The sequence below is a fragment of the Delphinapterus leucas genome, chromosome 4 (genome assembly GCF_059928025.1).
Source record: "Delphinapterus leucas isolate spDelLeu-1000000601 "Yukka" chromosome 4, BTC_Dleu_Yukka2, whole genome shotgun sequence".
Lineage (NCBI taxonomy): Eukaryota > Metazoa > Chordata > Mammalia > Artiodactyla > Monodontidae > Delphinapterus > Delphinapterus leucas.
In genome coordinates, this window is record NC_143132.1 from 29080200 (window position 1) to 29096167 (window position 15968).

The window sequence follows — 15968 nt, forward strand, 5'->3', positions numbered from 1 at the left end:
GGTGATATCTCATTGTAGTTTTGATTTGCACTTCCCTGATGATTAATGAAGTTGAGCATTTTTCATGTGCCTGTTGGCTATCTATATTTCCTCTTGGGAAAAATGTCTATTCAGTTCTTCTGCCCATTTTTTTAACTGGGTAGTTTGGGTTTTTTGATGTTTTTTGATGTTGAGTTGTATGAGCTGCTCATATATGTTGGATATTAACCCTTTATCAGTCATATTATTTTCAAATAGCTTCTCCCATTTAGGTTGTGTTTTTGTTTTGTTGAGGATTTCCTTTGCTGTGCAAAAGCTTTTAAGTTTAATTAGGTCCCATTTGTTTACTTTTGCTTTTGTTTCCTTTACTCTAGGAGACAGACCCCCCCCCCCAAATAATGCTGCAATTCATGTCAAAGATTGTTTTGCCTATGTTTTCCTCTAGGAGTTTGTAATATCCAGTATTACATTTAGGCCTTTAATCCATTTTGAGTTTATTTTTGTATATAGTATTAAAGAATGTTCTAATTTTGTTCTTTTACATGTAGCTGTCCAGTTTTCCCAACACCAGTTATTGAAGAGGCTGTCTTTTCTCCATTATATATTCTTGCCTCCTTTGTCATCGATTAACTGACCATAAGTGTATGGGTTTATTTCTGGGCTCTCTATTCTGTTCCATTGATCTATGTGTCTGTTTTTGTGCCAGTACCATACTGTTTTGCTTACTGTAGCTTTATAATACAGTCTGAAGTCAGGGAGCATGATTCTTCCAGCTTCATTCTTCTTTCTCAAGATTGTTTTGGCTATTCGGGGTCTTTTGTGTTCCCATACAAATTTTTAAATTATTTGTTCTAGTCCTGTGAAAAATACCATTGATATTTTGATAGGAATTGTATTGAACCTGTAGATTGTCTTTGGTAGTATGGTCATTTTTAACAATATTAATTCTTCCAATCCAAGAACATGGTATATCTTTCCATCTGTTTTTGTCATCTTCAATTTCTTTCATCAGTGTCTTATAGTTTTCCAAGTATGGGTCTTTAACCTCCTTAGGTAGGTTTATTTCCAGGATTTTATCTTTTTGATGCAATGGTAAATGGAATTGTTTCCTTAATTTCTCTTTCTGATAGTTCATTGTTACTGTATAGAAATGCAACAGATTTCTGCATATTAATTTTGTATCCTACAACTTTACCAAATTCATTGATGAGCTCTAGCAGTTTTCTGGTAGTGTCTTTAGGATTTTCTATGTAAAGTATCAAGTCATCTGCAAAAAGAGACAGTTTTACTTCTTCCTGTACAATTTGGATTCCTTTTATTTCTTTTTCTTCTCTGACTGCTGGGGCTAGGACTTGCAAAACTATGTTGAATAAAAGTGGCAAGAGTGGACATCCTTGTCTTGTACCTGATCTTAGAGAAAAAAACAAAGGATTTTAATTGTACATGTACTATGATCTGATAAAAATTAATTTAAAAATGTTTTTATGCAAAGTTAGTTCAATTTGTTCAGTCAGTATTGTACTATGAACAGAATTTCCTTTTAGCCTAATGAGACATAATTCAGGAGGTACTGGATTATATTCTTAGTTTAAAAATTACTTTGAAAATTTTTAATAAAAACATTTCTTATTGTTTTAGACTATCTATAAAGAATGAAAAGGCAAACTATTTTCACAGGATACTGTATTTTGTGCTTGTGAGAAGAATCTGAAAATGTGGAGAGAACACAATTACTTAAATGTGCAAATGGATTTCTATTGAAAAGCTTCATATTTTTACCTGCCTTCTTCCTACTGTGTCATACCAGTAGCCATGTCCTATGTTAATCTTAGAAATTATAAGGTTGGAGTGGTAATAATAGAGATCAGTTTTATGTAATCCGCTATATGCTTCATGTAATTAGGAGTTTAGCAAATAAGATAAAGAACACAAATGTTTTAAAGGGCAGAATTAAAGAAGGGAGTTGGAGGTGATAAAAATGTGAATAGTTGGCAAAGCTAGACTTTGCTTAAATGTAGCATATCATCTATATACATTTACCAAAAAGATGCAAACCCGCAAATACAAAGACATTTGGTAAAAGGATAGGAGAAGAGATGCCAACTGATGTTTGGGATGATGGAAGGTGAATGGAGGATTGGAGCAAGGCAATCTCAGAACCTGCAGAAAAGCATGCTGCAATGAAGTGAGTTAGTGTGCACCAGAGTCCCTCAGAGCCCCAGCATTTGAAGCCTGCAAGGAAACTAACCTGCTCCTTCACAGCCCATCCAGGACATGGGAGGATTATTACCTGCAGAACTTAAATGATCTCAGAGAACAGAATTTCAGAAGCTGCCATTTAGGGTTCTCCTGATAAAAAGGCTTCTTGCTGCCTGATCACTTAACAAGCCCACCCATTTACACAGAGCTTCCAGTCAGGATTTTTATACCATGCTCTTAGTGATGTATCAACAACCAAAAATCACTAGACATTTGAAGAAAGCCTCAAAGTTGAAAGACAGTGGTCAAAGCAAACAGTGGTCAAAGAAATCAGAAAGAGACAAAAACAACAAAAGGAACAGAAGGAAATTATAAAAATGGTAATTAATAACCTCAGATATATAAGAGAACTTATTCCATTTATATTTTAGTTCTTAGTGTTTTAGTACACGCCAGGCACTTTTCTACTAACTTTATAATAGTGTTTTTAATCCTCAGAGCAACTCCTTTGAGGTAGGCACTACTATCATGTCCATTTTATAGGAAGGCTACGTAACTAGCCAAGGACACCTTAGCAAATGGCAGAGCCAGGATTTGAACCCAGGTAATCAGCTTAAAGTCCACCCTCTTAACCATTACATTTTACCTCCTTTCCAAGAATTAAGAATAGAATGTTCTCAAAACCTCACTTTTCTTTAGTTTTTAAAATATATTGCTATTAAAATATACCCTTGCAGTAAAAGCTAAGACCTCAAAAATAACCTGTACCCATCTACACTAACCCCCCATTCCATCCCCTGACTCTGCACCCAAGTAAATCATTACACTAAAAACTATGTTCCTCACTCCTTTATTTTTTATACTGTGTATGTATTTTTCTAAAGAGCATCATGCTATATGCAATTCTTCTGTGAAATGTTCTTTTCACTTAATATTGTATTTCCAATATTCATCCATATTGTTGCATGTTAATTGATTTCATTAATTGTTACTCCTGTATTTAAAAAAAAGAACAAAGTGTTATGAAAGGAAACAATAAGAAGTTTAACAAAACAAAAAATTTTTTTTATAAATTTATTTTTGGCTGCGTTGGGTCTTCATTGCTGCACACGGGCTTTCTCTAGTTGCAGCGAGCGGGGGCTACCCTTCATTGTGGTGTGTGGTCTTCTCATTGCTGTGGCTTCTCTTGTTGCGGAGCACGGGCTCTAGGCACATGGGCTTCAGTAGTTGTGTCATGCGGGCTCAGTAGTTGTGGCTCGTGAGCTCTAGAGTGCAGGTTCAGTAGTTGTGGCACACAGGCTTAGTTGCTCCATGACAGGTGGGATCTTCCTGGACCAGGGTTCAAACCTGTGTCCCCTGCATTGGCAGGCAGATTCTTAACCACTGCGCCACCAAGGAAGTCCCAAAACAAAATATTATAGTTAAAAGAAAATATTTATTAGAATAATTAGTGGAAAAATAATGGAATTTCCTAGAAAGTTAAAAGAAAAAATGAAGAAGGGGAAGGAGAAGGGGAAGAAGAACAAGGAGGAAAAGAAGAAGGAGGAGGAGGAGGAGGGGGAGGAGAAGAAGAAAACAGAGAAATATAATACAATGAGCATATCAGTTGGGGTGTCTAACACTGTACTAATAAGATTTCCAGAAAAAGAGAACAGAGAAAGAGATGAAGAATTTATTAAAGAAACAGACCTTAAGGTTGTGTGTTTCCAGTTTGAAGAGCCACTGAGAGAGCAGTGCAGGGAAAGAAAAAATAAACTATATCAGGACACAATATGACATTTTAGGACATACCAAGGATAAAAGGAATATATATATATATATATATATATATATATATATATATATATATATATATATTTTTTTTTTTTTTTTTCTTTCTCTCCAATATCATTTGTCTTCTCAACAAAAGCTTTGGAAGCTAGAAGACAATGGAGAGGCTGTCTAAATTCTGCAGAAGAATAAAGTTAGAATTCCAAGTCATGATAGCATTCAAATGTTAAGGATCTACAAGGTCCTAAAACATTTCCATTAGGGAGGTGTGTTTCTGCAAATGAAAGAATAGACAAAAAAGATAATGTGAGATTCAGGTCAAAGAGGATCCAAACCAAGAGGTGATTGAAAATTTCCATTTAACCCTCAGTACTGCATACTTAGAAATTAATCACACCCCACTGAAACAAGGAAAAAATAAATTTGAAATATTTGAGCATTTAAAATTATAAGTATGATGACTGAACTTAAATGTTCAAAAAAAATCAGTTGATAAATTTGTTGGGGGCATTTATTTGGGATATGTTAGCAATTATGAACTCCAAAGATAAACAGCAAGGGAACACAAAGCAATAAACATAATTTTACTTATCCATGAACAATATTTATAAAATAATAATAAGTAATGATTTAACTAAATAATTATAAGAGAGTAGGGAAGTGAAAGGAGTACAAAATCCTCAAGGACAAAAACAGGAATCAATAGACAACGTCTAATACATAAATCAAGAAAGTGTGGGCCTATCATGTAGAAAAATGAATTTAACCAATGAGAAAAATGGTTTTAATACTGGATGGATAAAACAAAGAATTGAAATAAGAAGTCTGGGTGTATAAACGGATGTCACAGGGAGCTACTGTTTTTTAAGTTTTTAGGGTAAACATTTCAGTTTTTACAAGATGTTAAATGACATTTAGAAGTGTAAAAGGGAAACATATTATAGAAATGAGAAGATTATAACTATAGTTTGAGTGTGACATTGAGGTAAGCAAAGATTGTAAGATTAAAAGTCAAAGGTTAAGAGAATAATAAATATTTTTTAGAAACATAAATTGGGGAGCTATAGCTCCAGATCAAGCAGAAAATAGAATATACTTATGGTAGTAACTTCAGAGATAATATCAATTCATAGATGGATGCTTTCTCAAAAGCCATCAGCAGGGAACTTCAGAACCTAGGGAATTTCATAGCATGTAGACAAATCTAATCTGTGCTCCAACCCTGATTTTTATAAGTGTGAAATTAGAAAAAATGATTTTAAAGATTGCATTGAGAGGATCTGGGCTCTTTACTTAGAGTCACAACAAGGTAGCCTGGGTGGGAGAAGAAAATTGAAAAGGTAGCAGTTTTGTCCGTGTGGTACTGAGTCTTAATTAAAGAATAGGGTTCTAGATAGTTACACACTTACTGGTTTGATATTTTTATACACACCTACTGATTGAAACACTCTTTCCAACCAGTAGCTCAGCATTACCCTCCCTCTCCCCAGTCTTTACCATTCCTGACCTTAACCCCCAAATAAATCACTCCCATTTTATGTCAGGTCCTTAGGCATAACTATGGTATAGAGTGATGTTTATGAGCTGAGATTTTTGGATTGAACCTTGACTCCACCACTTCCTAACTGTGCAAACTGGGCACATTACCTAACCTCACCTGGAAGTTGAGGATGACAATGTTAGTACCAGCTTATGGAGATTTTTTGAGGATTACATGGGAAATACAAATAAAGTACAATGCAAGGCATATAATAAGCACTCAGAATTAATAGTCATCATTATTATTATTAACTTTGAGAATAAGAAGAAGTCATGAATATTAAATTTTTAATCATAAATGTATGAAATTTTGTTTTATCATTACCTATTATGGCAACTTAGAAAATATATATTTATAATTTGTTGAAATAATCTGAGTAATTTGCATATATTTTAAACTTAGATCCCCTAATTGTTTTAGTCAGTGATGCACTGGTATGCCTCATTTTTTGTTTACTAAGTCTTCTCTTATGTTGTTTTCAAACATCTTGCCATGCATAGATGTGATCTAAGAAGTTCTTCCTCTGTTTCAAAAGAGTTTCTTCCTGTATGATTCTTTAGGTTCACCATTCATCTTAGACTGTTGGTCCTTTTTCTTTATCTCAATTCTCTGTTTCTTCTACAACTAAGATAGTGAGGTAATGTGCCACATTATCTCTTTAGAAATTTAAATAAGAAATAATGTCACAAGGCCAGGTTCTCTCCCAAGAGGCTTCCCAAGGTATCTAGGGCCTCACCAGCAGCTCTCCTCTAACAGAAGCATAATGTTTGCAGCACACCAAGAGTGGATCCTTTTTGGGATACACTCTGATTAACCACCATAGTATTTTTAAAATTTACAGTGAGAAATAGCAATTGCAGAGTTTCTGGGACTTGTTGTCCCTATGAACAATGCATTCTCTTTCTGCTGACAGGAATTAATCTGTGATTTGAATTTGGATAGCAAACTATCAATAAATATTTATTGGACTGCTGAAACAACTCTTTTATGTCTCACTTTACTTTCTCATAAAATACACCCCAATAGCTGTCATTTGTTTGCAATTTCTTTAAAATGTTGCCTTACCCACTATGATGCAGAAATTGTAATCGACATATATGCCACGAAGTCCCAGCCTTTTTTCACCTTGCCTGTGTTAAGACCATTAAGGTAATGTGTGAAAACAAAGCAATGAGACTTTGCTCTTTTGCAATTTCCCTGTTTGAGAACATGTCTTAAGCAACATGTGGCTTCATGGTTCCATCATGACAGGGAATTTGTGTGCTCAATACTGACTTTCTACCTCATTCCTGTTCTATATACCTTTGACTTTAGAATTTGTTATATCACTCTGGGTCACTCATTTAATATCTTGATAGCACCAGACTTCCACAAAATAGGAGATAATCGATCACAGCATTTGCTACTCTGTCACCTGAGATTTTTTGAGGACGAATATGTTTAATACAGATTGTAATAGCACCTCAAATGTCATACCTTCTTTTAATCTCTGGAAAACATTTTTCTCGAGTAGAAGAGAAAGTTGGAAAATTGCTTTTCCTATCTTTAATTCTGAGGGAAAACGTTCCAGCTTTATTTACATTTTAAATATTTCTTACAGTATTAATGATGGTAAAAGTGCCTAGAGATCATAAATTGAGATTTTTCTACAAGCCGCTTGAGTGCAATACTTTTAAAAACTGCATATAGTCCAGCTGTGGTCACCATGAATGTGAGTGTTCTCTATTCTTTACTTGTGATTATAGAAATACAATCTATAGCAAACATTATCCCAAACATAACTGTTTGAAATCCATGAACATTTCTTGACATAAAACATTTCTTAAATAAGTACATTCTTTATTGGCATTTCCTTTTATTCTCACCAAAACCCTAACATGTGATAAGCACATTATCATTCCCATGTTATTGCCTGAAGTCCACAATTGAATTAAATTTCTACTCACAGGTGAAGAAATGGGGCCACAGAGGTTGCAAATGTTTCAGTTAAGAAATACTTTTTTTCATGACTTTCAATTTCTGAAGAAATGAAAAAAATTTTACTTAGGTCACTGCCGTAACTTAAGCCCCAACAGAAAGTCTGAAAGGAAGCATACTTCTAGGGAATTACCCAACCTCAGAGTCCTCAGGTTTTTCAGTGTTACCCTCTGTGTCATTATTTTGAAAATACCAGCCTGATAATTCTTGAAAAATATAATTCTGCTCTTAATATCCAGTAGAAGAAGCATATTAACCATAATCTTGACAAGTGTATTCCTTCAATTCTGCTATAGAACATAAACTATTTTTTAGCTAGTCAGGAGGCTCGATATATTGTCAGACAGCACATAACAGATGCTCAATTTAATATTCGTTAAATGAATCAGTGAAATTTGGAAACTAGAGCTGGGTTTCAGAGAGTAGGGTCTTAGAGGTATGAGGAAAGACTGAGAAATAGAGTCAGCTGATTTGTAGAGAAGCTGCTCGTTAAGAATATGGTACCACTGTTTTTCACTCCAGGGGTTTTATAAACAAAATCTAAGTTGATTTCCTTTACAAGCCGGTTTTAATAGAAGTGGAATTTCAGACATTTTACAAGTCTCCCTTTGGTAAATCACTAATTAATAAGAAATCTTGAACTTCTTGCTTTTACTTCCTATGTTGGTTTTGACATTATAATAAAAATGTTAAACCCTTTAGTTTGATAGGGAAAGTCTTTCTAAGCCTTATTAGCTCTCTTCCAGGCCCGTTAAATAAAGACTTGGGATGCTTCATTTGAAGGTACCATTGATCCATTGGATCACCACTCTAACAGCAATTATCAGCATATGACAAAGAAGTTTGTAGCAGAAGGACATCTGGTTAATTGAGGGACTGTTTAATTGATTTCCATATTAATCAGAACTTTACAAAAGTAACAATATGCATAATCATTTAATTCTGGATTCATATTTCTATTTATATGAATTTCATCCATACTCTATATTTTTTAATGTGCATACATGCTTTAAATAGGATTAGTATTGTTTAAAGTCTAGTTTATTATGTCTTCCAATAAAGTTTACCTAGGAATGCAAAATTGACTACCTTGAGTATTCTCTTCATTTTTAAATACTAAAAAGCTCACATATCAAGTTTTGTTTCATTTATTGGCTCAGATGTTTTCTCCCCTCTACCTGTGGAATGTGTTATAGATTTTTATTTTTGTATCAACTGAAAAAATGTGCTTTATTTGGAAATCTTCATGGCCCTTGTAAACGCAGGCATGTCAAAGTGTGAGATTTAGGAACCTACCTCGTAGAATACAGCAGGAACAGAACGTTAAAGAGTTACCAAAGAATTACCGTAAAAAAAAAAACAAAAAAAACTTCACCAGTGTATATGTGAAGTCATATCCTGACCAAAAGAGGAAGTGGCAGGTTACTAGGCTCAAACTTATCTGTGGCTCTACATCATAGATAACATGCTGCTGACCGTCTTCAGTTGTTTCTGTAACAACAGAAAGTGCACTCACTCGGAGTAGTCTGAATTCAAAATGCTGAAGAGAAAACCATCCAATGTTTCAGAGAAGGAGAAACATCAAAAACCAAAGGTAAGGTAATTTCATACATAGTCGGACAAAACCAACATGTTTAATAGAATACACACGCACATACATTGTTCTTATCTCTCAGTCATAAATCAATTCAACCATAGGGTTGAATCCCTCATGGCAAATATGGAAAAAATTGAATTGCCAAGTTAAGTTTAGGTGTTAAATAATACCTGACAATTATTGTCTCTGTAATTTTATCTTATAGGGCATATTTATTATTTACATCTGTAACTGAACTTTGAGCTTGTATTGTCAACTTCATGGAAATCATTTTGGTGGTCTCTTTTTGAAAGGCTGATATTATGAAATCTTGGTGTACATTTTTAATAACTATAAAGGTGTCAAGGTCTATTTAACAATCTACCAAGTGCATTTTATCTCTTGCATTCTCAGCTCTTCATTATATATTTAATTATGAGGTTGTAAAATGGAGATGTTTTGATTAAATATTTAATTTTTTTCATTTTTTCAGACTAAAATATGATAGCTTGTTGTAGAGGTTATTTTTTCTACTCTCTCTCTCTTGAACTAACTCCACTACTAGAGAGAGGACTGGGTTGTGTTTGGGAAACATCAAAACCCCATAAATTTATAGATTTGACAAATTGGTTCTATTTGAAATGTTACCCTATTCTTTGTATTGAAAATAATTACTGCTTAAAAAGTAGGATATGAGGTAACAAAGTTTAGATTCTATTGTAGAACTATAAATTAGTTTCATTAATAACATAAAAGAAAATATCTGTGAAATACTGGTGTCAGAGAAGTTTTCCAAAACCTGTATATTTTTTGAGTTTCTTAGGTAAATAACAATTTAAATCTGCTTGTGAATAAACAATAACTGAGTTCAGGTGTCTTTTTAGAGGACTGATTTATTATCAATTATTGACCTTTATTTGCTAGGCACCATTCAGAGAGAAAGGAGTTGGAAATTGATTGTGAACTTTTGAACTGTTGTGACATTGAACAATGGTCTATGTTTTATAACTCTTTGCAAGTTACCACACAACATCTCTGAATAAAACTGAAAATAAATGATTGTCAGTCTTTGGAAACTAAGAATAAATGATTTTCAATATTAATTCTTTCTGACACAAAAATCTGATAAAGGGTAGGCAAGCATCTCTAGTTAAAAATACAGCTAGGGGCTTCCCTGGTGGTGCAGTGGTTGAGAGTCCGCCTGCCGTTGCGGGGGACAAGGGTTCGTGCCCCGGTCCGGGAAGATCCCACATGCTGCAGAGCGGCTGGGCCCGTGAGCCATGGCTGCTGAGCCTGCGCGTCCGGAGCCTGTGCTCCGCAACAGGAGAGGCCACAACAGTGAGAGGCCCGCATACCGCAAAGAAAAACCAAAAGTACAGCTGGATAACATAGCATGATTTCTTTTCCCTTAATAAAATAAAAATTCAAGGTAACATTTCCCAAAGAATACAACAAAGTTTTTAAAAGCATTATTTACCTTTCTGTTCAAGATTATTTTTACATACAATTTGCTTGATTAAACACAACCAATATTGAGCTGACAGTAATAAGTTTTAAGGAGATCACAAAAATTAATATGAAGCAGTGGTTTCCCTCCAAGTATTTAAAATTTAAAGTTAGAGTATCTCATAAGAACTCTATTATGTAGTGAACTACTATCATATTTATGTCATTGAACAATTTTCAAAATGATACTTTAGTCTATGATCATCATTTGCCTTAATTGTAGGAACTATTGTAATAGAAGTGGTATATTGTTCATCTTATTGACTTACTTATTCATAAATGTAAAAATATATTTGATAAAATATACATCTGGGAACAAAATATATCACAGAAAATAGTCACACTGGAAACATTAACTTTTGCTGTGAATGAATTCCTGTTTCCTTTAGATGGATGGTTTCATTTTATATGAATTTAAAGAGCTATGTGAATGTATATTTACATGTTCATAACTTCCAGATCAACTAAATCCTTTCCTTTTAATATGGAGGTGATATTTTTCCAATTATTATAATTATGTGTTAGAAACAACTTTGCTTTAATTCACATTTATTTTACTGGGTAATTTTCTTTGTGTATTTTATGGAAAAAGAGCCAAATCCCTAAGAGATGGCAGAGATTCCTACAAATAAATGGCTAGTAGAGTGAGGACTGCAAATCCCTTCATCTACTAGAAGGGAACATAGGGCCTGTGTCTAGAAAGATAGAATAGGACCATCAAGAAATCAGTCTGAAATGTAGGGAATCACCGTCTACACTAATTGACTACATACCAGACAATCATTCACATCTCTTGACCTGGAAACATACATTCCTTGTGCTATACTCTTTCAAAATTTCTGAGAGAGATTTCCTTGCTTTTTAACTGTAAATGCTAAAGTAGGTAAGAAACAACTACATTAAAAATGAGGTGACTATTATTTAGTCATGCAGCTCATGTTAACTTCTGTGGGTTGTAGTTCAGGTGACCTAATACCCAACTCAAATGGTGAGTGAATATTATACCTAATGTTATTCCTTAAATAAAAGTTACAAAACTGTTCATTTGAAAAGTAAATAAATGGAGAAGGACTTTGTTATTAGTATTTTTAAATATGTCCTGTGGTTGTGAGAAAGTTCAAAACATTCATGGCTATAAAATGTAGCAATAGATTTTATAAGTCCGTACACAAAATAATTTATTATTTTCTTATATTCACAAGACTTATCAATAAACATATCCATGAATCAAAAAAAAATCAGAACCCATTAAAATATCATTTTACCATCTATAATTTATTAATATGTTTTCTTTTTCACCTTTTATTCTCCTCTGTTTCTCCATTTTTGGTATGGGTTCTTTCCTTCACATAGTTCATAAATAGGACAAATAGCATTCATATTTATTATAAGAGATTCATAGTGTAGGTTAAAAAGGAGAGACCAGAAATATTCCATAAGGGAAACTGTTATAATTCATGTCTCAGAACTCTCTATGGCGTATTAGTAAATTCCAAATTAAGAAAGATATTTGATAAATTTCTTTTTGATAAATGATTAAGTAATCTACATTTAGATTAGTCAATCAAAAATAGCCTTTCTTAACATACTTGCAAGGTACTGTACTTTCCTTTTTGAATTTTGTTTTCACCTCATCATCACTAGTGCCCACTACTGATTGTGAATTAAAAAAATAAGCATATCTAGTATGCAGAGTTCAAAAGATATGATCTCATTACACTCAATAAATCTTTAAATTATAGAACATAATTTTCCTTAACTCTTTTTCCAACTAAAATGTTTTAGTTTGCTATATTTATTGTGAGGTTATGATGTACCAGTGGCTGTGTTTAGAGCTTTTTGTACATTAATTTATTTAATATTTGTAACATTTCTGTGAGAGAATAACTTTTATTTAGCCTTATAGATGAGGAGGCATAGAGAAGGTTAATGAACTTAAGCAAAGATGCACAGATTAAAAAATAAAACTCTGTTGTGTGAAATACATATGTCAATTTCCGGCACTCCTGTTCTTAATTATTATGCCACCATTCCAAGCATAGGGACCGTAGATATTATTTCTATTTCTGTCTTAATCACCAGCTAAATTTTAAGGAAAACTGGGAGAGCATATTTTTAAGAGCCTCTCTCTGTCAGGTGGAAAGGAATTTAGAGGTCCTCCATTCCTGTCTCTGACTAAATGCCAGAATTCCACCTATTAAATCCCTCCAGTTGTCCATCCAAGCTTTAAAACTTAAAATTGTAAAACAACAATAAGAACAACTTTATTAGCATTCAAATGTTCAAATTGTCAAAAAAATCATGACCTAGTATTGAGATAGCTAAAAGCATGTATTTCCCTCCTAAATCTAGTATAACACCTTTAATGTAGTAAGCTCTTAATAAGTATTTGGAAAGTGAATGAAGTTTCTTGATTCTACTGTATGCAACCTGGTTCAAGTATGAATACTGACTAGTACTATGTATTTTCATTATTCTTGGTAGCAAGCCTGTTAGTGTGTACATAAGAAAGTTTGTATGCATGTGTGTGAATACAATTGTAAATCATTTCTAAGTTTTATTTTAGGAAAAACTCCAATAAAGCAAATGTTGTGCAAGAATCCCTAGAGAGTCCCATTGTTACATAACAAGTAGACCGTTGCTCCAGGTTAGGGAATATGGTAGAAACTTCAAAAATAGAAAAGGAATAGACACCACAAATGAAGCTCTGCTCCTGTAATTAGAACAGGTTGACCTTTATTTGGCTGGGATTAATGATCTGTGTTAATAAATCTTAACTCAGGTTTTTCTTTGAGTAAAGGAGTTTCAAATACCACTGTTATTTTGAAGGGAAACACTGATATAATGGCAGCTCTGGCAATAGTTTTTTCTTTGTTTTTTTTTACCATTTTTTAAAATCTAAAGTGCATACTAAATGAGACACCATTAGTGTCACAGATGCTAATTTTCACTAGCAATGACTGAAGTGGCATTCTTTCCCATTTGCATTTGATCCTAGCAATGATGAGAGGTGATGAGTTGATTATGAGTTGTTTTCACTGCACTGCCCGCTGTGCAAATTTATGCTCCTAGACAAGGATGACACATAGTTGTGGCATTTAAGAGCTTTCTTCATTGCTTTTCCTATCAAGACTGTTAAGATACATTTTTAACTCTTATCTAACCAGGTATAAGAAAAGAGATGAAGTATTTATATGAACCGGTGCTTACTTTAGGCCAAGTACTTGCACAAGGTGTTTATGGAACTCCCTCCGCCACCTAATTTACAGAAAACAGCACTGTAGCTGTGAAAAATTTTGTCCGAGATATCATGGCTAGCAAAAAAATTGAGTTGAGATTATTCGGGGCGGCTTTTCTTCTTCTAAACCTGTGGGTTTCCCCCCTGCTACTTCTTTTTGCGTCATCATCTGGGGTGTAATTTTCAGACTTTAATTTATGTTTCTTCAGTTGAATGTTTTGGCTTTTCAAACAAAGTGATTCCAAGTAAGGTATGTGATATACAATGTAAGTAATATTTTGAATCCACTTTTCCCATTAGAAAAATGGTGGGTATAAATAAATGTTTATCTTTACTTTGGGTTATTACCCCCCCGTGCCCCTAAAAAATCTCTCTAAAGGTTCTCTTCACTTCTGTATTTAGTTAGTATTTGTGTCATATTTGTTTCCCAAGAAATATTTAAAGTAAATTATAATGCAAACCTAAAGACAAATAACATAAGTCAGAAGAAAATGGAGTATAGACCACAGTAAAAAAGTATTACAGGGCCACCAAGTTTGAGTTGAATATGGATCTAAGTATTGCTACTCATTGTGGTCCTACAGACTAGCAACACTGGCATTCCAGGAGTTTGTTAGAAATGCAGATTCTCTGGCCTACCCCAGGCCTATTAACTCAGAATATACATTGTAGTGAGATACCCAGGAGCTCTGTGAGCACTTTAAAGTTTGGAAATGATTTCTACATTGACGGCTCTCAACCTAGGTTGCACATTTGAATCACTGAAGAGCTTTAAGAAATACTGATGATTGGGTTCCTTCTTCCATATTCTAATTTACCTAATGTAGAATGTACCTGAGCATCAATAACGTTTAAAGTTTCCCAATCTGGAGATATTTTTTTCTACTAATCTCTTCAAAGAACTTAAAAGTTAATTCACTCCTTCCTTCCTTCATTCTTCAAAGCAATAGATATCTACTGAGCGCTTACTATGAACAATATAGACCATATGCTGGGAATACAGTGGTGAATAAAACAAAGACCCCTGGCTTCATAGGATTTACATTTACTGGGGGTGACAGACAATAAACAAGATGAATATGCTAAATACAGAGTAGGCTAAGTGATGGTAAGTGTTAAGAAGAAAAGGAAGAATACGAATACAAAGAACCAGGGAAGACTTGGTGAGAATGGGACATTTAAAAAGGGACCTGAAGGGAATGAAGGGCTGGCCGTGAGATTGGCTGAGGAAATCTTACTCCAGGCCCAGGGATGAGCAAGACCAAAAGCCTTTTTTTTTTTTTTTTAATTAATTTGTATTAGAGCAGAGTTGCTTTACAATGTTGTGTTAGTTTCTGCTGTACAGCAAAGTGAATCAGTTACATGTATATATATAGCCCCTCTGTTTTGGATTTCCTTCCCATTTAGTTCACCACAGAGCATTGAGTAGAGTTCTCTGAGCTATACAGTAGGTTCTCATTAGTTATCTATTTTATACATAGTAGTGTATATATGGAGTGTCCCTGGTGTGTTTGAGAAACAATGGATCAGCATACACAAGGGGAAGAGCAGTCACAAAGAGCTGGATGTAGAGGGCCTTCTAGGTCATTATAAGGATTTGAGCTAGTATTAAAAGACTTTGAGAAGGGAAGAGAAGGATCTGGCTTATATTTGGTGGGTTTATTCTTGCTTTTGTCTTTCAAATACACTGAAGAAAGTGAGGGAGGAAGCAGGGAAAAGAGGCCCTTTAGGAAGATATTACAGAAACTAGGAAAGAGATAATGGTGGCTCAGACAAGAGAAGCGACAGGTGGATGTTGAGAAGATGTTGAATTTGGGATTTATTTGTGCATACTGTATACATTTGGATATATAAGAAAGGAACTTACCACATGGGCTGTAAAGGTGGTAAAGAGAAAGGCTGCCCCTGCTCTGCACTGTTCTTGCTTCCAGCTGGTGCTCACACTTCAAGGAGAAATGCCCTCATCCCTCTGCTCCCAGCCACCAGAAAATTACCCCCATACTGATATGCCACTTCCCAAAAGTTTCTACCTCTTTCTTCAAAATACAGTTTTCTATTGGATTTAATTTTCATTTCTGGGGTACCTTGAATCAGAATAGATGAACTAATAATTTGCTTATTCCGCCTTGTTGAATTGTTTGAAAGAGGTAAATAATTTTAGCCTTGAAAAATTATCTTCAAAC

General features: G+C 34.1%; 1 protein-coding gene across 2 annotated transcripts in view; it reads left to right on the top strand.

Moving 5' to 3' along the window:
• Nucleotides 1–15968, top strand: part of SAMSN1 (SAM domain, SH3 domain and nuclear localization signals 1) — a 109034-nt gene that overhangs the window by 51504 nt on the left and 41562 nt on the right. The window contains exon 1 of one of the 2 annotated variants that reach the window (XM_022576853.3): nt 8930–9059. The exons of the other annotated variant lie outside the window; for it this stretch is intronic. Coding sequence (XP_022432561.2) covers nt 9003–9059 — 57 coding nt within the window. The 5' untranslated portion in view covers nt 8930–9002. Of the gene's footprint in view, nt 1–8929; nt 9060–15968 lie in introns of those variants that run through there. 2 annotated transcript variants of the gene reach the window in all.